This window comes from Tachypleus tridentatus, chromosome 11, assembly GCF_004210375.1.
Source record: "Tachypleus tridentatus isolate NWPU-2018 chromosome 11, ASM421037v1, whole genome shotgun sequence".
Classification (NCBI taxonomy): domain Eukaryota; kingdom Metazoa; phylum Arthropoda; class Merostomata; order Xiphosura; family Limulidae; genus Tachypleus; species Tachypleus tridentatus.
Genome location: NC_134835.1, coordinates 72,896,068 through 72,921,731, shown reverse-complemented (window position 1 = coordinate 72,921,731; position 25,664 = coordinate 72,896,068). Strand labels below are relative to the sequence as shown.

Sequence of the window (25,664 nt, the reverse complement as noted above, 5' to 3'; positions counted from 1 at the left end):
TTAAACCTTTAAGGGTCTAGCTTGTGAGTTATACATCTTTGTGTAGAACTAATGGGACGGTAACTTAGTTCGAGTTTCATGCATATCGAAGGATATAATTGTATGTGACAGAAAGATTGTTTGTTTTTAATTTCGCGCAAAGCTACACGAAGGCTATCTGCGCCAGCTGTCCCTAATTTACCAGTGTAAAACTAGAGGGAAGGCAGCTAGTCATCACCACCTACTGCTAACTCTTTGGCTACTCTTATCAAGAAATAGTGGGATTGACCATCATATTATAACGCCTCCACGGCAAAAGGGCGAGTATATGTGTTGTGACGTGGATTCGAGCTCGCGACCCTCAGATTACCATTCGAACGCCTTAACCTCCCTGGCCACGCCAGGCCTAAAAAAAAGACAGAAAGAAACCTCTGCTTCGAAGTTTTAGAATATTGCATTAAGATAAACTCGGGATGGTCAGAGTGGTATCTATTCAGTGATATACTAAACAAGATATAAGTTATATTTTCTACAAACAGTCGCGATGATTTTCGAAGCTGATAACTGCATCAGACTGATTCATATTACTCGTGAGGACCAAGTTGAGGGAGAAAACTTAAGACTAATATTAATTAAATGTTAGAAAAATACTCTGCCTAGGTGTCACGTGGAGATGTCAGGTAAACTCGGTGAAGACAGATGGAAGCAAAACAGACAAAAGTTATACTCTGTACAACCAAAAAACCTTGTGAAAAACGAAGTCTAACACCAATGTGCGACACTTTGATCTAAATACTCAATACGTGTTGTTATAACGACGTACAGCTGAATTACGTATTTTGTACAAAAAAAAAAAAGGTGCATTCATTGTATAGAACCGTTTATGTTCGAAGTTGTTTACCAAAGTAATTATTTATACAAATCGCAAAACTAAATGTACAATAAACCCATGTTAATTTGTAAACTTGACACTGCTGCAGCACTGTACAATGAGAAAGTGGTGGGTGTTTCATCATCATTTAACACCTTGTGGTCAATGTTCAATATTTGTACTCAAAATAGGCGGAGAAGCTAAATTAAATGGCTTTCACTGAGTAAATATTACCGGTCTGAATCCGTCTAGCATTAAACACAATATAAAGTTTGAGGTAAATTTCTTCTTGCAAGACAAAAAAGAACAATAATAAGGTGTTTTCGAAATTTTCGAATCTATATCGTGTACCCTTGCAAGTCATAGATTTCCTCTAACATGGGCTGCAGTATATAAAAACACTGTAGCTTCAGAACTGTCAGGAAAAATTAGATATTATGCTGTACACTATTAAACGTAAATAAAACGACGTTTTAATAGGTGCTCAAATAAATACTTCTCTCCTAATAAACTGCACTGAAGAAAAAAAACAAAACGAACGGTACAAACAAATGGCACTAAATACAAAATACAATAAAACATTGCAGATGCTGCCATTGTAATCTGGTTAACAATGTAGAATCCGAATAACGAATCTTGCGCCACGTACAGCAACAATGTAGACATTCTAGAATATTGTACTATTTAAAGGAAGTAGATACGAAGAGAGTAATGTTTGAAGCCAATTAGAATTATTGGAAGTTTCAGATAAACATGAAGGTTATTGATAAAGTGTTATGGCACTGAACTGACACAGACACACAAAGCTTTGCCCCTAATTTGTAATACACTTTTTTAAAAGATGTTGTTATTGGATTACATTTGTCTAGAAGGTTTTGGACAACATTTAGCTAGCAGATCTTCACCAGAAATAATAAGCTATCATCTTGAAACGTACAAAACTTCCTAGACAGCTGTATTCCATATTGAATATCTAAATCTCCTATCAAGGAAAAACTTTTATATTTTGACTATCAAAGTTGAATTCAAATTTCTCTTCCACGTTTAATGAAAATATCTCGAGAAAATGGAAAGAGACGAACGTAAAAAGCACCCAACAGTTAATGTTATATACAATACGACAAAACTCTTCTGTAGGCTTTAATATGTGATGTAAGTAACACTGTTGAAACAAGAACGAAATTACTATAAAGGTGTGCAGTATTAGGTGTAACTATTTTAGTATAAGGAGAGAAATGGAAAAAACTCAAGACTACTGAATCTTATTGGAACTAAAGTATAACACTGTTTTAAAAAAGAAATTCATTTCAAGGTGAGAAATAATTCGTTATTCTAAGCTTCGATATCTTATTCTAACTAGTATACAATACGTTTACCAGGTAGAAGATATGCAAGAAGTTTAAGGCTAATACAATTGATACACCACCTAATACAGAGAAAAGTTATAGCACAAAAATAACACTTAAAATGAAATTACTTTCTTAAAACATGATTAATGAAAAGAACAATAAAAAGGAATATCTAACTTCAAAAATATTTTCAAACTACACATTGGAGGTTTAAAAAAGTACACTTATATCTTTCATATAAATAATTAAAATTATAGTTAGTAGTAATATTTTCATGTTATAATTATGTATTAGGCCCGACATAGCCAGGTGGTTTAGGTACTAGACTCGTAATCCGATGGTCGCGGGGTCGAATCCCCGTCGCACCAAACATGCTCGCCCTTTCAGCCGTGACGGTCAATCCCACTATTCGTTGGTAAAAGAGTAGCCCACGAGTTGGCGGTGGTGACTAACCACCTTCCCTCTAGTCTTATACTGCTAAATTAGGGACGGCTAACACAGGTGTCTCTCATGTAGTTTTGTGCAAAATTCAAAACAAACCCAACTTACGTAGTAGATTATTGTCTCAAGTACATGATTATTTCAAAGTTGAGGTTTTAATTAATTTTTCAGTGTCATGATGTTTTCCCTGAAGAAATGACTTAATGGTAAAAACATAGTTATCTTCAAATCTAAGTTTTTCTTTTCAAGAAAGCTGAATTCTAGTAATATAATAAACTAAGATAAAAATTCATCGAATCCTGATTATCACTGTAACTCAGAGCAATATTGGTTTTACTGGATCAGTTACTTCGACTAGACAACAACAGAAAAGTCAGTAATGATTTAGATATTCTGTTCAACAAATAAATTCTCCTTCTTAGGAAGCTAATTATTTTTTGTTTTGTAATATATAATACACGATAGTTTAAGATTGATTACAAATAAGCCGTCTATAAGAAACTTTTATATAAGATGTAACACACCTTTAAAGCAATGCGATCGAAATTAACATTAAAGTGAAGTATATCTACACACAATGCATGTATAACAAAGCCTAGCTGTCGTAATGGTGACACGCTTCACTGGAAGTCCATGCAAAAGGACCAACATCTGGAGGTATAACAGTCTCATTTGACATGCATGAAAATTCAAAACTTTCAGCAGCTGGGTTTCACTGTACCAAATATAACCTATACACACACATTCTCTCAGCGAAAACTGGCATCACCTGACAAACGCATATTAAACACGCTTGTACGATTATGTTATATAAAATACAGCTGAAATAGCTTTCGATCAGGAGCAAGTTTAATTACAAGGACCAACTGACCTGAAAATAAAATTATCAAATTTAGTGCTTGTTGAACTTTACAACATGCGGTCCACCTGGTGATTTTACGTTATTAAGTATGATATAATTACGGCTTATACAATCATAAAGGAAGACATACAGCACTTCCAAATACTGGTTGCGAGTGAAACATTGCTCATTTAAATGCCTTAGCTTTTATCTTTACAAACCAGATCGTTTTCAAATCGTGATACCGTTTATCAGTTGTGTCCATGGTGGTAGTGAACAGAGGTCCTTTGTGCTTGTCTCTTTATACATCAACAATTCCTTCATTAACTTTACTAAACTGTACACAAGAAAATCTACATTTTATCTTCAAGTATGCCGATATATACTATTATTATTACATTAGCTCATGTGGATTTATAAGTTAATGTTTCGAAACTCGGTGAAAGCCTGTGGTATTCAGGTACACTGATGTCCAACAGATAAGACAAAATCTTTATTATCAGTAAATTGTAATGTATTTAACCTAGTGGTTGACTTACAACTTTCCGTCGTCTTTATCTTGCTGCTAGTTGAAAATATTTCTACACGTCCTTACCGGGCATGAACAAAACCAATTCTGACACAAGTTCGCACAGAACAAGGACAAAATGAGCTTAACATGGTCAGGTGGTTAGGGCGCTTGACTTGCAATCTGACGGTCACAGATTCGACTTTCCATCACACCAAATATGCTCGCCCACAGCGTTATAATGTGACAGTCAATCTCACTATTCATTAGTAAAATAGTAGCCTAAGAGTTGGCGATGGGTGGTGATGACTAGCTACCTTCCCTATAGTATTACACTACTAAACTAGGAACGAGAACGCATATGGTCCTCGTGTACCTTTGCACGAAATTCTAAAACGCAAACAAGGACAAAATGATCTATAATATCGCGCGCTTTCCAATCAAATGGTAGTGCACTATAATCCTAGCTGCATACGTCACCGGATATTCCAAATAATAAAGAAGAAATCTTTTAACTTATCCCAATTTGTATAGATTTTTATATCACCCATAGATACGCTACCCCAACCAGCAGAGAGTAGGCATAGTGCAGACGTGATGTCGTACGCAACTTTTACCTTGCAAAATACAGCACATTCTTCGCAATCTTTGAATATGTTGTTCACAGTAACATCATAGCTACCGGAAAACATCTGTATGAAAACTACCCAAATAAAGATATATTTTATACTAGTCACAGAAAAGTGAAAATAAATATGAAATAAATTACTATAATATATGAACGGACTTAACCTGTTCATATAACAATTAGCTATTATTAAAAGACATGCACAGTTAGAATAGTAATAATATATATGGTACAACTGAATATCCAAGTATCATAGTTACCAAAGTTAAACTGCTTCAATGTGTTATTTGTCCTTTAATAGTTTTATACCAAAATGCACTACGATTATGCATGTCGCCATATCTAATTTCAACTGACAGACAAGAGTACAGACACAAGGTCAACTACTCGGCTATTTGTTGTCTGACGAAATTCAGAAATTTCACTTTCACTCTTAATGCCGTTTTTGAGGAACGGGCCACAAACCATATGCTAGCCAGGCCCTTTTTTTACATATTTTAAGCCTTGAAATAATGGTAAAGAGAAACTTATTGGGCAGTGATATTGTCTGTGGACTTGTATTGCTAGAAATCGGGTTTCGATACTCTTGGTGGGCAGACCACAGCTAACCCTTTGTGTAACTTCATGCATAACAAAATAAACAAACAAACGAGAAACTTACAAACATTTATTCTAACTATAACTCGTTTATTTTCAAGATAATTTCACTGTAATTGTTCAACAAATATAGCCTTGTGCAGAGCCTTACGCAATATTTTGACAGAAAAACGGAATATGCAAACATCTATTGTGATTCTAAGTTCTTTCTTAATTTTCATTTCGCAGAACAAACACAATTAGTTTATTCGATTACCAACAGCTATATACATATATGTTGAAACAAAAACTTTTATTTTTCAAATGTATTAAAATCCAGTATTGTTTGTCTTTAATTTGCACACTGCACCAAAGTATTGACTATTTTACTAGGCGCACACACAGTTTTTATTTTTTTTTACATACACACACGCGTACTTAAGTATGCGTTTATACAAGCTATCTACTTAATCTGGTCTCTAGTGAGCAATTCACATTACTTTATTTTCTGTTCACCTTTAATAACCATTCAAGTTGACGTGATATAGATTAGTTATTCAGCAGGTAAGACCCACTTTATTTTCACCACTCTGACAACACTTCAACACTATACATATAGTTCCAAAGCAAATGTTTTTAATGCCTCACTCATTTGTCGTGCACGTGCATTGTAGGAATATAAAACTGAAGAAATCTTCAGACTGCATCGATTAATACAAAGAATAATCCACATTATTAACTCTCATTCTTGTACTTGAAAAAGAGGAGTACATTAACATCTATAACATCATAAATTCTCCGAAATGAGATACTTGCATAATGAGTTTCAGTTTACAATTATTTTGATCAGTTAATTTAGCACGGTTCTGATGAAATCATAATAACATCAAAAATGGTACAAAATATATAAATCACTCAACGTCTTTAGCTCTTTTTAGCTGTCCCATTGCACAATTGCAAAGAAAATTATGTTTCATAAACCAAATTAATGCTGTAATGCAACATAATTCCAGACGCCAGTACAGAAAAGAAGTATGGGGATATGTTAAGGATATCGTATATTGCACACCTACAGCAAGCATCACAGAGCTAAAGACCAAAATAACGTGCCTCATTGCTTCTGTAGCTGTGGGTATGTTGCAGCGAAAAGTGGAATGAAATCAAATATTGGTTAGACGTGCTGAAACACTAATGGTGCACATGTAGGAGTCTATTGACACATCAGTAAAAACTGTTCGAGTTCGACTACAATATGTTGAAAGCCGTATTGTTATAGTTCCTTAGTTAACTTTCAAATTAGGAGAAATAAATTTGAACGACCCACTATGTATTTGTGCGTGTGTTTGTCTGATTTACTTACATAAATTTTACACTTGTTTTATTTGATAAACTCAAAGGCATATTCAATTTCATCATTACGTTAAGGAAACAGCTGTCGAGTCAGATTCGATTCATAATAGAGGGATTAAGAATCAATTCATCATATTTTATTGTTCAAGGTAAAAATACCTTACATATTAAACGCTTTAAAGGGTACCTTCTAAGGAGACAAGTACGATACCAATACATTTGTATACCAAAAATGTTTTATATCTTTAATTCTTAACTAGCTCATTAACAAACTTTCACAAACATCCATATACACAAAGTATATGACACTGACACATTTAACTCGCACTCTGGTTTTCATATGAGCCGTGGCTGACTAGGAGTTTTACGCAGTAAACTTATAAGATCGCAAAACATCACACTATGCTACATACAGCCACCGTAAGAAACATTTATACGATACAACGATGTTGAACCCTGCAAAGAATAATCTCTCTGAGGTAATGGAATAGAACGAGTTCCAATGAAAGATGAAGTTGTTATAACCAATCCAACAAAGTCTCATCACGAGCTCTGGCATGGCTTACAGAGTGAAATATTGTTATGAACCTTTTCCCAGAAAATCCGGAATAGGTTCATTTACGATTGAAACGTTTAGGAATACAATGTTATTGCGACGTTTTATTACTATGCTGATGTGAAACTGATCAGGCTTAGCCATACAATTAAATGGCCTACACTAAATTTAGCTCGTCTTACACTCTAAAGCAATTAGATGCAAGTTATTTACCTTGACTACAAATATAACGTAGACGTATGATTAGTAATTTGATTTCTTATCTGGTGTATTAATAACACTACTGGGGAAATCTCTTACCGGCGTATGTTTTTCATAGTATATAGTTTTTGAAATATTTAATGTGTTTCACACTGAAGTCACGCTTTGCATATATTATCAAGCTGTGCTGCCCTCTGGCGAATTTACGTAATGTAATAGCTTTTATTTATTGACGATCTAATTTGCTAGTTTACTGAATTACCATCATAAACTGTTTATAAACAAGTAAATAATTGTGTAAATCTCATGAATAGCGTTTAAAATTTGGTAACGTACGTAAAGTATTTATATTTAAGATACGTATTTAATGAAACAAGATTATGCTAAAAACGATTGGTGAAGTTTGGCGGGCTGACCCTGGTAAATTGGATTTGTCGAATGTTCTCCCTCTTTCATTAAATATTTGTACAAGCGATAAGACGATGTCTTCCGTTTCACAGTTTTATAAATTGAGTGTGAACACGATGCTAGACGTAACACATAGATGTGTAAACTTGAGTAGGAATAATAAACATAGCGTCTATTTTGATATGTTCGCGCCAGCACAAATACCGAAGCTGTATCTTTTAAGAAACAACCATTACATAAAAAGAGGAAACAACTCAAATATGTAATTAGAACATCCACGTACGAGATTATATTTTATGTTATCAAATTGGATGCGTTCCAACCAATTCTATTTCGGAGCGTCACTCGAAGTCACGAAACAATGCACAATTTATGCAGAAATAATAACAACACACAATTAACCCTTGGTGATATGATTAGCAAGAATTATATAAAACCAATCTGAAAAAAAAAAAAAGTTTTGTAAGAAATCAAACAAACGACGCACAACAAAATTTCTTTAACACATTTTTAATGTTATTATAAGACAACAAAAATTATTTTTCTGCTACAGAAACTGTTGGAATTCTCTTTTCCTCTACTCATAACTTCTTAGATATTCTTTCTACACATGTAAAACGCTATTCAAAAGCACTAAAAACTAACTATACTGTTGGTAACTACACTTCTTAATACCATATAAAAGTTTTTGTTGTTAAGCCCAAGGCTTATCTGTACTTGCCCATCAAAGGTATCAAATTCCTATTTTAAGCGTTATAAACCCCTAGCAAAAAAGAATATGGCTGTAAGATCTGTACATTTTACGAGCATATTATGTTGCTTCATCTATCAAAACTAGACACAAAATAATTCTTGGTAAAATTATTTAGCACTTATTAAAAACATTAAATATTTGTTGTTGTTTTGCTGGAAGGAAAACATTTTTTTTTCTTAACCTGGATAAAATATTTAAGTGATTACTAAGCTTCTGACTTCAGAATAAAAACAAATAACTCTTCAAGTATTACAACTTAGAAAGCTTAAAAATATTTCGAAATGTCAGTAATAAGTCATCGTATTCACACACTCCCCACAAACTGCATAAAATATGTTTTGATGAAACTTTGTAGAATTGACAACAACTGCCTGTTGTGAAGACACAAGTGTAGAGGACGACGTTTCGAAAGTCTTCCTCCTTGAATCGTCCTTTACACTTGTGTCTCCACAACAGACAGTTGCCGTTCATTCCAAAGTTTCATCATGCATATTCTGCCTAAACAATCTATAAAAAAAAATAAATAAATAAATAAATGTAGTAATAGACATAAATGGTAAAAGGATAAAGTCAAGTAAATGGAGTAAAATTTGTAGAAGTAATTGAAGATAGAAGCAAAACGGCAATTAAGACAGAAAATGGCGTAAAAACCAATGTTGACATCCAGTCAACAAGGTTGTAAAGAACTACCTGTAGCAGAATGGTAATGATCGTAACCCGCCAGGAAGACTAACAGGTAAGTATAAAAACCACCGTCAGTCACCTGAAGTTGGTCTTTCCAGTCCTGGTTCCGGGTTATGAGTCAATATGGCCAGTACTAAAAAAGTTAATTAGTAAAGTGTGAAATGATATGCAGTAAAAGTATAATAACAACTCGCCAGGATGACTAACGAGTAGTTCAAACGGATAGTTCAAACAGGAGCGTTAGTCACCTGAAGTTGGCCTTTCCAGTCCTGGTGTCGAGTTATTTAATGTTCTGGCCATTGTCCAATGTCAAATTGAAGGAGAAAGATTAAAACTGTAAAAAAGGAACCACAATTAAAAGGTGTAATGAATAAACATGCAACACTTAAATGAGATTAAAAGGTTAATGGCCATTAAAAATTAAAAACATTATCAAGGTGGACAGAGTCACCATCACCAATAACTCTGTCCAATGTTACAGATTGACCCTGGGAAAAAATATGTTTAAAATATTGCCGTCGTTGAGAATTGTAACGATGGCAAGAAAGTAAAATGTGGCTGATAGTGATTTGAGTGTTACACAAATTACACATTGGTGCATCAGTTCCAGATAAAAGAAAATGATGAGTTAAAAACTGTGACCAATGCGTAGCCTAGTGAGAACAACTTCCTCCTTCCGAACTTTACGGAAGCTAGATGGCCAAAGTCCAATTTTGGGTTTGATTTGAAAAGTTTGTTGTCACGTTGCTCACTCCAAGTGGACTGCCAGCTGGCACGGAGCCGACCCTTGAAGATAACACCATAGTCCATGTACGGAATAGGCATAGGAGTGATGGTGCTGAAGCAGACATATTTAGCTGCCATGTCTGCAAGCTCGTTCCCGCGAATACCAACATGGCCTGGTATCCAGAAAACTGGATTGAAGTAGCTGCTAATGAGAAACGGGCCAGTCGGTTACGAATATCAGCGAGAATAGGATGTGAGCCAACGTGTAGCGATTCCAAGGCAAGTATAGAACTAAGCGAATCAGTATAAATAGTGCAGTTGGAGTACTGCTCAGCTGCAATATGATCCAGGGCAAGAGATATGGCATACAGTTCAGCAGTGAACACAGAAGCTGTAGAAGGATTCTGCGTGCAACTACTGATCCATAGCAAACCATAGCAGAGCCCACTGAATTACCTGATTTGGAACCATCTGTATAAATAGGAACTGAATGATTGTTTGAAAGATATTCATTGAATAAAAGACGGTACTTCCAATCTGGAGTATCTGCCTTTTTTTAGGTGACTGAAAGAAAGGTCACATTTGGGGGCTGTAATAAGCCATGGTGGGATGGGCCGACCTGTGGAACATGCAATGTTATCCAAGGACAGACCCAATTCATCCAATTGCTTCCGGATGCGAAGGCCAAACGGAGCAATGACAGATCGTCTGTTCTGAAAAAGTACTGCCCACCGAGGAAGGAAAACACATTTCCAGGTGGGATGCTTTGGTAAGGAATGAAGTTTCAAGTATATTGTAAAGATAGTTGCAAACGGCGAAGGTGTAGAGAAGGTTCATGAGATTCAATGTATATACTTTGAACTGGAGAGGTACGGAAAGCCCCAGTGCAGAGTCGAAGTCCTTGGTGATGAACGGGGTCCAGCATCTTTAAGGCTGAGGGTCTGGCAGAGCCATAGACCATTGATCCATAATCGAGTTTCGATCTAATAAGAGCACGATATACCTTTAACATTGAACAGCGATCTGCCCCCAACTGGTAGAAGAGAGAACACGGAGGATGTTCAGTGCTCTTGTGCATTTGACCCGAAGCTGCTTTAAGTGTGGTATAAAGGTCAGTTTACGATCAAAGATAAGCCCCAAGAACTTGGTCTCCGGGACAACTGGCAGCAAAACTCCACCGATATGAAGTTCAGGATCAGGGTGAATACCCCGTCGACGGCAAAGTGCATGCACACAGTTTTGGAGAGAGAGAAATTAAAGCCGTTCGCCATAGTCCACTTCCGTACACAATTGAGGGCGGTTTGTAGTTGCCGCTCAATATATCTCATGTTTGACGACTGACATGAGATGTGAAAGTCATCGACATACAGCCCATTCGCAACAGTGAGAGGGAGTTGTTCAGTAATGGCATTTATCTTTATACTGAAGAGTGTAACACTCAATACACATCCTTGAGGGACTCCAAGTTCCTGTACAAAAGAACGGGAAAGTGTCGAACCCACACGAACCTGGAATCTCCTGTCCATTAAAAATTTTTAATAAACATGGGTAGATGGCCACGTAACCCATATGTATGGAGGTCTCGCAAAACGCCATACCTCCATGTTGTGTCGTAAGCCTTCTCTATGTCAAAGAATATTGATACAAGATGTTGGCGGTTGAGAAAGGCTTCTCTGATAGATGTTTCAAGACGAATTAGGTGGTCTGTGGTGGAGTGCTGTCGACAGAACCCACACTGGGTGGGCGAGAGGAGGTTGTTTGATTCAAGGAACCAAACAAGACGAGCATTAACCATCCTTTCTAATGTCTTACAGAGACAGCTTGTCAAAGCAATTGGACGGTAGTTTGAAGGAATCTTGGGATCTTTCCCTGGCTTAGAGAAAGGTAAAATAATAGCCTGGCGCCAAGCATCAGGAAAAACATTCTTCTGCCAGATCCGGTTGAAAACAATCAGAAGGACATTAAGAGAAGCAGGAGATAAATGGTGCAGCATGTCATAATGAATATCATCAGGTCCAACAGACGTACTGGCAGACCGATGAAGGGCCATTTTTAGTTCCACCAGGGTAAAAGGACGATTATAGTCAAAGAAACAGTTAGTTCGAAAGGAAAGAGGTGATCGCTCCGCCCGAGTCTTGATGGCCAGGAAGGTGGAGGAACAAGCAGAAGTGCTAGATACCCGGCAAAAGCTTTCACCTAGAGTGTTAGCGATGTTCCGAACATCAGTCACCTCCTGACCATCAGAGAGTAAGATCGAGAGGGGGATAGAATTGTAGTGTCCATTAACCTTTCGAATCCTGTCCCATATGATCTTGGAACTGGTGGTAGAAGATATACTGGTTGTGAACTTAATCCAAGATTCCTTCTGGCTGTGACGTCTTACCCACCTAGCATGTGCACGGGCCCGTTGGAAAGCAACCCGGTTTGAAAGTGTGGGATATCTACGAAAAGTATCCCAGGCCCGCTTTTGAGCCTTCCGTGCTAAGTGGCAAGCAGGATTCCACCACGGACGAGGATATCGTGGAAAACGTGTCGAGGTTTTAGGAATACACTGAGCAGCTGCATGTGTAATACAGTCAGTTACCGCTGCTACACAGTAGTCTATTGATGGCTGATTTACGATGGCAGGATCAAGTTCTGCGAGAGCAGTGAAAGTGGACCAGTCTGCCTGATCCAGCTTCCACCGGGGCACGCGGGTAGGGTGGCATCGACCACGGCCAGTCTCTCTTATAAGGATTGGAAAATGATCACTGCCTAGTGGATTACTGTCAACCCTCCATGAAAAATGGGAAAATAATGAAGGGGAGCAAACTGAGAGATCAATAGCGGTAAAGGACTGACTAGGTGCATGAAAGTAAGTGGAAGAACCAGTATTGAAAAGAGAAAGATTGTGATCAGAGAGCATCCGCTCTACAGATCGGCCCCTCCATCAATAATAGCACTTCCCCAGAGGGATGATGTCCATTAAAATCCCTAGGATTAGAAACGGAGATGGCAATTGTTCAACGAGAGCATCCAGATCTGATTGATCATAAGTCTTTCCAGGGACAGGTACAGAGAACAAACAGTGATGGTATGACCCAAGGAAATACGGATGGCTACAGCCTCAAGGGTGTGTTGAGTGACAAAGACAGGGTGGGCACGTGTTGATCAACCAACAGTGCCACCCCTCCATGTACTCGACCATCACACAACCTGTCATTTCTGTACAGAGAAAACTGCCGAATGGAGACAGTATCAGCAGTTTTGAGAAATGTTTCTTGTAAAGAAAGACAAACAGGATGGTTAGAAGCAATCAGCGTTTTGATATCATCCAGATTAGAACGTAAACCTCGACAGTTCCATTGTATCAAGGTGGCCATTTTAAGAACGGGTAGGTGAAGTGGCTGGAGAACCCTTCGGTTTACGACCACGTCTTTTCTTTTACTGTCTTTAGTTGGAGGAGGTCTATCAACCTCCATGGATCCTGCTCTGTGTCGGGTGGGCAGGTTTTGTTGTGGAAGGAATCTAGTGACTGAGGACGCGAACGAATAATTGTGTTGTCTCTTGTGGTGGGAGAAAAAGATGTATCAGAAGAAATGCCTGTATTTGAAACTGAAGGACGTGGATCTTGAGGTGTGTTGGAAGGTATGGGAGGGACAGAGATAGGTGTGGTAGTTGATTCATCAACCTTTTTAACCACGGAGGTCAAAAGGCTTTTCATTTGTTTTGAAAACGATTCTTTTGGAGGCACAGAGATCTGTCTGCACTCCCACTGTAGTTGTGGAATGAAGTGCAGCAGCATATGTCCGAGATGGAGTTGTGGACAGCAATTTCCGAGCCTCAGGATAACTAATGTTATGTGTCGTTTTCAAACGCTGCACCTCTTTTTCCTCCAACCATTTTGGGCAAGAATGAAAGTATGAGGGGTGAGAACCATTGCAGTTTACGCAATGTGGGTTCATGTCACAGTCATAGGCATCGTGGTCCTTGCCTCCACAACGAGCACATGTCAGGGAACCACGACAAGATGTCTTTGAGTGGCCGAATCTCTGACATTGGAAACATCGAAGAGGGTTTGGTATGTATGGCCGAACCCTGCAAATGAGATAACCTGCCTTGATAGTGGCAGGTGCACGTGGTGAAGTAAATGTTAAAACGAGGGTATTTGTTGGCAGTGTAATTCCATCTTTGCGAGTGGAGATGCGCCTCACTGCAGAAACTCCTTGAGTGGAGAGACCAGCGAGAATCTCTGACTCGGGAACGTTCTTCAAATCCCTTTCAACAATAACTCCTCGTGAAGAATTCAAGGCAGCATGGGGTGTAACCTCAATAGGTATATCCCCAATTGCCTTTGATTTCAACAGGAGTTCACTGTGTTGGGATGTGGATGTTTCAACTAATATGTCACCAGATCGAAGTTTCTTTACTGATTTTGGAGAGCCAGCAAGTCCCTCTAGTCCCTTTTGAATAAAAAAAGGGGACATTTGCCCTAAAGGTTTTCCGAAAGAGAATGTAATATAAGAAAATGAGGTACATGTGTTACTGATGTTGAAGATTGCTGTTCTGAGTATTCAAGACGTGGTCGCTTACCCATTGACTGTTTTTTACAATTTTATTTAAATTTTTTTGAGGATCCATAGGAAAGGAAAAATTTCGGTACCCACTGACCCCAAAGAATAAATGTTTTGTCATGGATTACAAAATAGCATAATAACATGCATTTAGTTCCCCAGAATTATGTTGTTGTTGTTGCTGCTCCCTCACTAACTCCAACACATATGTTATTTTACCACACAAAGAAACAGAAGAATTAGCGTTTTGTACCGCCAGCTGGCATCACGGGGATTTTGTAAAGTAACGGTCGAACGTTACCAGGCTATATCAGTGTTTTTGGATCGTCTTCTGTTGACAGCAAAGTTAGAACTATTACAGTCAACAAAGGCAAAGATTATTGGGCGGTAATAATATATGCTAATATAAAGATTGAACCTAAATGTGGCGATAGATATGTATTTACAAATTACAGATGAGCATGAAACTTTAAGCCTAAATATTATTTTTATAAATCAAAAGAAAAATGAACAGATTATGTTTAGTTGATTATACTGCACATAAGAAAGCAGAATAACAAACATACTTGTCACGTATGGGTTGTCAAAAATAACAAAGAACATTTACATATTCTAAATATGGATAAAGAAAGGAAAAACACACGTAGACCAAAAAACTGTAAAGATCAAGTAATACATCAATCACACACATAGATATTTGCAAATTCTTTTCTAGAACTACTATATATTCAGACTTATGCAATACGGCCCGGCATGGCCAGGTGGTTAAGGCACTTGACTCGCAATCTGAGGGTCGCGGATTCGAATCCCGTCACACCACACATGCTCGCCCCTTCAGCTATGGGGGCGTTATTATGTGACGGTCAATCCCACTATTCGTTGGTAAAAGAGTAGCCTAAGAGTTGGAGGTGGGTAGTGATGACTAGCTGCCTTCTCTCTAGTCTTACACTGCTAAATTAGAAACGGCTACCACAGATAGCCCTCGTGTAGCTTTGCGCGAAATTTAAAACAAAAGAACAAAACTGATGCAATACCCGAACTTTAACTGTCAGTTTAAACTTTTAAACACCAATCTACAGTTTACGAGACACATAGTGCGTATATATCAATCTTTTACGCCCGACATTTAGTAATTCAGTATTCGGCAAGTTTTCACTTTTATACTGTATATGTGTTATCATATTAAAATGTATGTAACATTCTTCATCTAAAACACAATATTCTAGTTCCACTCAAGAGTAATATTGTGATGAGCGCGCAGTTCGTTAATTGCTAAACAACCATATAGTAATTAAATACCTTGGGATGCTTGCGTGGAGAACGTACTAGCTGGCGCGGGGCCATGTGTCTTGTCAACTGAATCTTCCGTTTGAAGTAACGGATACGGTCGCAGGAACGAAGTGAAATACACAGCTCTACAAACGTTCAGTCAGTCTTACTAACCAAAGTACAGCCGACATTCGATCGAGCCGATCCATTAGCGCAGGTAAGAGGGGAGACAGAAACTCACAATACCAGCGCCCCGTGATTATATTTCAATGCAAGTCTCGACATGATAGGTATCAACCTGCATGCACCACGTGCTTATCGTAAAATAAAGCATACATGTATTCATTTTCCAAACGAACAAGAGAAACTGCAATATTTTATATTATCCAACGTCTCACCAAAAGTGACTTCGAGTACAGGAAAACTAGTTAGAAAATTTGTTTGTATTGTATTTCACGTAAAGCTACAGGAGGGCTATCTGTGTTAGCCGTCCCTATTCTAGCAGAGTAAAACTAGAAATGTAACTAGTCACCACCACCCACCGCCAACTCTGGGTTACTTTTGTTGTTTTTTTTAACCAACAATTGTTACATTATGACGCCCTACGGCTGAAAGGACGAATATGTTTGATAGGACCGGGGATTCGAACCAGAAATGCAGAGAATTCATAGCCTAAAAGCAAGTGTTCATATATATTGTAGATTATAAACAATATAAAAGAGAGGTTTATTTGTTTAAAAGTTAGACGGAACACTACAGAGCTATATCAACGTCCTATGGTTGAAAGGACGAATATAGGTCTTATACTGGACGGGGATTTGAACCCGTGACCCTCAGATTGTAAATAAGCGCCATAACCCACCTGGCCATGCCGGACATAAAACTACTAAGCAAGGTACATTATGTTTTCACCTATTATTTTATTCTTAACGATCTCTTCCTGTTTTGCATAACAACCTTACTGGATTCACATTTTCAGTTGTTTAATAAGTGAGCATTAACAATTCGTTTTCACAAACAAATTCACCTAAAATGAAAACTACTTTTTTCTGTTTTAATAAAACGTATCCTGAAGATCATAACAAGTCTCTTGTAGTTTGTCATATCTTCATCCACAACCGTCACATCACGTGACATTCGAAACCATGATTCTGCTGAAACTGAAAGTAGTAATGATTATGTGACTTTGTTTTGATGCTTCTAATACTTTGGTTGACACACGTTAACGTAAAGACTTCTTGAAAGAAGGTTTCTGAACAATGTAATATAAAACATTAATTCGCAAGTGAATGAGCTGCGTGTGATATACGAAAAGAAAGACAAAAGGCCGACGATTTCAGAAAGAGAGTTTAAATACGTTCATAATTTCAATTTTCCCAACGTGATTTCTAATGTCGTTCATTTCAGCTTTTTCCTACATTCTGCTCATGGCAAAGGGATCGCAGAGGTACAGAAGAATAAGGTGATAGCAGATTCTTACTAAGTCTCACTTTTAACGACAGTCTCTTTGTTTGTTTGTTTTAATTTTGCGGAAAGCTACACGAAGGTTATCTGCGCTAGCTGTCCCTAATTTAACAGTGTAAGACGAGAGGGAAGGCAGATAGGCATCACCACCCACGGCTAACAAATAGTGGAATTGAGCGTCACATAATGCTCCACGGCTGAAAAAGCGAGCATGTTAAGGGTGACGAGGTTTCGAACCTACAACTCTCAGATTACAGATTGAATGTCTTAACCACCTGACCATGCCGGGCATTTAATGACAAATATTCTTATGAAAATAATATAGATATAAAATCAGATGGACAAATTGATATTAAAAGTAAAACAGTGCTCCAATGATAAAATGTTTTTCTCCCTATGGCTTCTAAAGATATATATTTAAAACAGAAACGTTTTTAAGTATTCAATTTCGAAAAAAAATGATTTTTTTAACGAATGACTTGATTACAATTGCCCATTATAACTGTGTATATTTTCCTTTTAGTAAAAACATGAGACAATTTTGTCCAATACAAAAAGCACGTTAAATCTCCTTTGTTCATATTAAAACATTATTATTTTTATGTAAATTACGTGTTGAAAAACATAAAACCGCAACAACAAAATGAAAGTTTAGGTTTGGATACTTGAGCAAAGCTACACAAGAGCTTTCTGTGCTACCCATCACTTATTTTGAAATGATAGACTACAGGAAGGCAACAAGTCAACATCATCCATTCGAATAGAGAAAAAGTAATTACTGACCAGCATGCTTGTTTGTTTGTTTTGTTTTGTTTTTTTTGAATTTCCCTCAAATCTACTTGAGGGCTATCTGCGCTAGCCGTCCCTAATTTAACAGTGTAAGACTAGAGGGAAGGCACCTAGTCATCACCACCTACCGCCAACTCTTGGGCTACTCTTTTACCAACTAATAGTGGGATTGACCATCACATTATAACGCCCCCACGGCTGGGAGGGCGAGCATGTTTGGTGCGACCGGGATTCAAACCCGCGACCCTCGGATTACAAGTCGAGCGCCTTAACACGCTTGGCCATGCCGGACCCGACCAGCATGCATGTAGTAGTTATCGAAGATGTTGGGCATGCAAAGAATATCGCCTCAAAGTGAAGAGAGATCAAAGAATACCACATGTAAGTTACATAACTATTACGTAATATGTATATCTGAAGGTTGTGTAACTGTTACGTTGTATGAAAAAGGATTGTCTAAAGAAGGGGGCAGTGTAGAGACGACGACGGCATTGTTTCACTAAGTGGAACCAAATGGTACGTTGCTAGGACCAAGAAGTACATTCAGAGGGCATTACTATCTTGGGAAGGGGATGTCAGCATAGTTCCATACCAGATAGCCAGTTACTAAGGTCCCATAGGCGGATAGTCTTACGATAATGTATATTGTAGAATGGGTGAAAGTGTTTCTATAATGGACAGTGTTACTATACTTCAGAAAGACTGCATACAGGTTTTAACTTGTTTGAACTTATATTTGTATTTTCATGTATATATTTAACAGTATTGCGTGAGTGCGTGTTTTTCTATAGTTGGATAATGTTACTATGGTTCTATAGGTCAATGATGCTATTAATGACAATGTTAGCATAGTTTATAAGACCATAGTACCATACTACTATAGTAGTTTACAATTATTCACTATTTTTGCATAAAATACCAGTAATTCATTATTTCTAAACTTTCTGCTTCTATACATAATTACTTTTTTTTTTTTGCAATTTCTGAAGACAGCGTCTGATAGCGTCTCCAAATATCATGCGATTGTTTCATCCAATCTTACTGTTCACTGGCTTGACTTTATTATTTAAATATAATATTCCTCTTACCATGTAACCTTTATTGTTATTGACAACATATTTCATTTTACACATGCTACTTCACAGATTTCACTCAGATACGTTTTACAAAGACGAATGGTATCACCAGATGGGTTGTATTATTAATGTTCTATATGAAAATGGTCTTACTAGACGTATTTTGTGTTTTACTAAAACAGACGGATGATGTTCGTTTTAAATTGCGCGAAGCCACACGAGAACTATCTGTGCTAGCCCTCTCTAATTTTGCAGTGTAAGGCTAGAGGGAAGGCAGCTAGTCACATCACCATCCATCGCCAACTCTTGAGCTACTCTTTTACCAACTAATAGTGGAATTGACCGTTACATTATAACGCCCCCACGACTGAAAGGGCGAGTACGTTTGGTGTAACGAAGATTCGAACTCGCGACCCTCAGATTACGAGTCGAGTGCCTCAACCACCTGGCCATGCCGGGCCGGGATGGATGGTGTTATCATACGTTTGTAATGCAGAGTACAGATTTCAATTATGCCCTCATGAGATTGCCAAAGTAGGAAGAGAATACAATTTACTATTCGCATAAAACGTAGCTCTTCGAGATGTGAAAACTATCGGGAAGGACGTTCTGGTAGACTAGGAGCCATGCAACATACTGTTACGGATGTTGTAAACACCTTAAGTGGAAGTTAACTGAGTTGTGCCAAGTCCTTGGTTTAGACACGTGCACAAAAGTTTTCATGCATAGTCCTTGGTTAAGGCATAAACCAGAGACGCATAGTCGAACTCACACTGAATGACGGCACAACATATTTTTAGCATATAACGTCTATTTAAATTCCAGAGGTGGAAGAGAAAACATGAAAAATGTTCATTGTGTTTTAACACGACTTTAAGCAACTTTATGGGTGAATTAAAAGTCAATTGATTGTTAAAGAGAAATATAAGAACTTTGATTGAGACGCATAAATTTGTACACTTCCTATCTAGATCAGAATGCAATATTGTTGATTCAGCAAAAATTTCGAAAACGGGTTTTAGATGATTAAATTTTTGGAATCATATGTTGACTGAAAAAACCCAAAAGTCAATGACATGCAGACTGTTTCCAACTGTATAAGAAAACTGTTTGGTGAGGGCATTGATCCTACCGTTAGAAAGTGTAAAAACACGATGCATAGCTCTTATGTATTCTCAGTTTGTACATACAGGTTAAGGAAACTATTTATCACCTGTAGAATTAGAATTACTGTTTTCTTAAACATTATGAATAAAAATGGGCAAATTATTACGCAAGCAATAACTGAAGATCTTGTAACATCTTAAAAGTACAGGTGGTATCATCAGCCTTCTTAAGATAACAAAGATAAAAACAAGACACCCCTATATTTTGATGGTCATCAAGGCAGGGGAACAGATGGAAGTGCTCTAATGTGGAATAAGCATTCCCCAGTATTGTTAATGGTTTCTCATAAATCAGCAACTTTATTGCCATGGGGTTTCCGGAATAAAAAGGGTTTAGGTGTACACTTTTCATTCAGTTTTTTTATCGTTTTCCGAATGACCTGGAGGTGAAAGAAATGCTGTAATTGATTTTAAATCAAAATTCCTTCTAGATTTGGCATCAGGCTTGCTGGACATGAACTTGAGTCTTCCGAAAGGATACAATATGGAAATATCTCAAGCTCGTTTCTGAATTTTCCATTTGCTTTGGCAGTCACATGTTCACTATGAAAGAAGATACAATGGCTGGAATTTATATATAGGGATGGTAAGAACAGCTACGTGGACAACATGATGAGTCACCCAGATAGCAGGCCAACAGTGACAAGATAAACCTCCAAGAGAGTGGTGAAAGAGGGCCAATAGGACTACTCAACCTATAGTTGCACACAAGTTGGATGATAATCTTCCTTAGAATGATGAGAAAACCATCAATATCATTCTTATCATTGTCTACCTCCTATAAAAAGGAACAAGAAATGAGGAATAAGTTGACAGATAAATGAACAGAAATGTAATTAAGACATGAGCTGTCATTATTTCTAGCACCAAAAAAATAAATATTGTGATTTGAGAGCATACTGTCCATAAATTGACCACTCGAATAAATAATCTCACCAGTTCAAAGTATGCTGTTCTTTGAGACTTCTATAAATAAGAAGGGAGATGACCACTCCAATAAATAAGTTCACCAGTCCAAAGTATACTGCCCTTTAAGACTCTTATTTACAGGAAGCGAGATGATAACTACTTGATAAAATCATCAAAATTAGCTTCATCAGATTCTTCCTCTGGAGATAAATATATACAATGTTATGGTATGACTAATAAAAACATAGAAAGTAGCAGTCTCCAGAGGTGTGATCAGCAGCACAGACATGGGAACCAACAGTGCTACTCCTCCATGAACTCATCTATCACATAACCTAATTTCTTTACATAACGAAAACTGGTGACAGAGTAAGTAATTCTCAAGAACTTCTCTACAAAGATATAAATAGGATGGTAATGGCAGATCAAGACCTTAATTATATCAAACGTAAAGTTAAAAACCTCCATAGTATCAATGTTTTCATTTTTACATACGATTTGTACATAATCTAGGTTAGCCTCTTTCTGTAGACACCTAAAAGTTGTTTGATTTATCATACTATATCTATCAACTTATATGGATCCAGTCACAGATAAAAGGGTAATGTTCCCCATCAGATATATGGGAACAAAGTGAGATAAGGTGGGGTCTAATAATGGTCCTCTCATCAGGACCAATGGAACTGCATATAATTGCTCACTGTTGACTGTAGTGATAACAGACTGAAATATACATTGTCTTGCATACATATTTGACCACAAAGAGCAGGAGATCCTTAACATGGTGAAAACTTTTGCGCGCAGGACAAAAGAGATCTGCCTCAACTTCATTCAACTGTATTAGTTAAAGATAGTGCAGCAGCATAAGTTCTATTTATAAAAGGTGTCACGATATTCTGTACTCCAATGTAAGAAATATTGTTTATAATTTCATCTTCTATACATCATTTTCCTCTATTCTCTTATAATAAGATATAAAGTATGAAGCACTCGTAGCTATCATCATCGTCGCCATTCCAACAAACATGAAGACCACATCATGATGGTTTACAACATCCAAACTACAGGTAATGAAAAAATCTGAGAGAGTTGGGAATATAAGATATGATTTTGCAGTTCAGATAGTCTGTTTCTACACTGGCAGGTAAATGTGTTACAAACTTCAAAATCAAAACTACAGTCATCTAACCATCTTACAAATGGAGATTTCTTGTACAATCCATACCGTGATTAGAAAGACCAAAAAGAATACATGAATCAGAGATGATAAGGAGATCTATCTCGAGGAATGTAAAGTAACAAGTGTGGCTACCTTACTAGGTCTATCTCCAATGACTTTTGATGTCAAGAAGTTCCCGCTCTTTGTTCTTCATATTTGAATAGCAGATCCATAGTTCTCGATTATTAATCAACCTCGGAAAGCTGACAAGCCTTCTAAACCTATTTATATGAATCCAGTCACAAATAAAAGGGTAATGTTCCCCATCAGATATATGGAAATTAAATGAGATAAGGTGGAGTCTAATAAAAAGAGTGTATGATCAGAAACCCATATATAGAAATAACTGCAGAAATAGATTGTTTATCTCCAATGTCTCCTATTCGTAACGATTTACCAATAAATTTTGTTTTCTGTATTGAATACAATATTCACGGAAAACGAAAAACAATTGGTGTCTATTTGCTCAGCCAACTATGAAGTCCTACAACCAATGCCAAAGATCCGTAACTACTACACTCAAACACCAGCATCAGATGTAATGCGTCTACTACACCTACTGAAGATACTTAATGCAGATACTAGGGTCAATACACGGCCTCCCATCTACAGGAATTCAAGATCAAAGAGATGTGTTGCAATAATTAAAACATGCATCCCAAGTACACCGAACCACCACGATTCTCTCCATTTCTTCACATGGCAACAAACACAGAAACACATGGGTGAACGTTTTACAAGCAAAAGAGTCTCTGTAAGGCCCCTCAACAAACAGAAAACCCCATATCGTGAAGGCATGTATTGAGAACACTAACACAACTGTAATTATTACCGGTGAAATATCTTGGTCAAGGAGAGGGCTTGTCCTACCTACCATTTGCTGCATTCTTAAGATAGCTTTTCACTTTTACTGCAAATTATCTTCCTCCACAATAAGTTCTGAGTGCTCTTCCAAAATCACAGTTTACAAACCTCATAGTAACAAAAATTAAAAAGGAATATTCACATTTAAATCTTAAACCATAACACAAAAAATGCGACTTAATAGTAGTGTTCAAAGTACAAGAAAGTCCTACAGATAAGTTACAAATATATGCAATATAGAACAAATTTACAAAATGTTTTGCACAAATTAAAATGAATATCACCATCAAATGGCTAAATGATAAAAAAATTATTATTACAAATAAGCTTGTTGGAATTTTACTATATTGGGCAGTAAGAGTATTATTTACTTATTTTCTATACATTTAAGTCAAAGCAAAAATTCGTAATGTGATATTCCACAAGTTCAAATTAACCATGTTTCATTATCATTCCTATTAAACTTTTAAGTAAATGAACTTCCCACCTGATAACAACATGCAGAAATATCTGTCCTACCAAGAAGAATAACTATACGAAAACATAGACAAGTAAGTGTAATCTTTCCAAACTTATTATTGTGATATGTAACCTTTGTATAAATTGAATATTAGCTCGAGTTTACAACCTTTCACATGCTATTTATGAGGATGTCAATTAACTAAAAGAAATTCCGCATAAAAATGTTAAATATATTGTGTAATGTGTGTGAATGATGATAAAAGTTTTCTTGCTGTTTCTATTAACCATGTCAGAGTCAAGCTGTTACAACACTTTTATTAAATTACAGGAATTTTCAACCTGAACAGCATCTTTTGCAAACGTGGGCTAAATGGCTGGATCTAGATTCTTAGGTATACTTATTCCCAATTTTGAGCTACCGACCAAAAGGTAATCAGCTAATACAATCATTTGCCACCAGAACTTTGTTACACCCTCTGAACAGAATGTGATGGCTGTCACTTTTAGTTACGTTCTCACAACTGAAAATGTAAAGTTTGTTCAACGGCAATATGTTTCGAACATCGGATTTCTAGTTACGTTACCAAAACCTTTCAATAGTGTCATAATTTTTAAGTTTTGAAGGCATAAATGCAATTTGAAATATAAAAATTGATTCAGACATAATATTCTTTAATAAAACCATGGGACATACATAAAATTCCACTACCTTCGTGCCTGCATGTAAAATGTTTGAAAAGGCGGTTCTAATCTGCGACATCAAAAGCCATCACATTTGTGCAAGCACAATCAAAATGCACAGCATGCCAATGCCACAGAGTCTGGGAGCATGTCCCCCCAAAAAAAACTGTAAAAAATAGATGCTACGAGATTAAATATGGAATCAATTTTGAAAGAAATACAGCTTAAACAATTGCATGGTTTCTTATATAAAATCCACAAACATCCAAAACCTTAAAATACTATAAGACGCTGCGCTACAATTATATAACCATACTTTTTTAAAAATAACAAACATAGGTTTTCGCCGAACCCATTCTTCCGTGCGTACATTCCTGATATTGTTTCATAAAGATAAATAATCATATGGTATTGTTTAAAGATTAAATGGAAAGCATAACTCTGTGTTTGCCTTTACAGAAACATATCGTATTTCATGCAGTAAATATATTAAAACAACCGCGTATGACTGGTAATGGTAAAACTATTTTTCAATGAATAGTGTTTTTTATTTAACTGTGTGTAAATGTTTTGTTACAAACACATAGATTATTGCACTATTACAGTAAAAATGATGTTTCCCTCATGAACATCTTTACAAAAGCATGAACTTCGAATTTTTCTTTACAGTATGTAAATAAGCATTACACACCATATACCACATGTAAAGACTGACATCAAATACGTACAAATCACTAAAACCCATCAGGTTCCAAGAATTATTAGTCGTTTCCCTCTCTAGCAAACTGAAGTGGTTTTGTATGTAATCCAATGCATGTTTATATGCTAATTCTGACAGAACTACAGACATAAGACGTTAATAAAAGAAGTTTGTATTTTATTTATAAACTTATCGGCCATAACGATGATTTGTCAGTGTGAAGACTTTTTATCAGCATACAACTCTTGATGCCCAAGATATGTAATAACCATTAAAAGTTAGTTTTCACACGTTTACTCTATAATATTAGGGATACTCTCTCGTACAATATAAAATACTGAAAACGCTGTAAACAAATAACATAGGATTGTTTGAGAAGTATCAGGCACTGTATTTTCCATTTATTATCAATTTACCAGATGTTAGTTGTTTACCTTTTTTTTACAGTCCATGGGATTGTGGGATCATCCTATACGTTTGTTGTTTTTGTCGTACTTACTATCACGCTGTAATTATTACACATCAGTATTTCAGGCACAATTCCACTGACATGACGATGCCTGTAAAGTTAATGGACCAAAAACGGAAAGCTAAGAATCACGACAGGTTTGATGAGACGACACAGTATGTTCTTAAAAGA

General features: G+C 36.7%; 1 protein-coding gene across 7 annotated transcripts in view; it reads right to left on the bottom strand.

Moving 5' to 3' along the window:
• The window catches only part of LOC143232453 (protein O-mannosyl-transferase Tmtc3-like), a 145,875-nt gene that overhangs the window by 69,338 nt on the left and 50,873 nt on the right, over positions 1-25,664 (bottom strand). For 3 of the 7 annotated variants that reach the window (XM_076467920.1, XM_076467926.1, XM_076467921.1), the window contains exon 1: positions 15,725-15,849. The exons of the other annotated variants lie outside the window; for them this stretch is intronic. In XM_076467920.1, coding sequence (XP_076324035.1) covers positions 15,725-15,769 — 45 coding nt within the window. In that variant the 5' untranslated portion in view covers positions 15,770-15,849. Of the gene's footprint in view, positions 1-15,724; positions 15,850-25,664 lie in introns of those variants that run through there. 7 annotated transcript variants of the gene reach the window in all.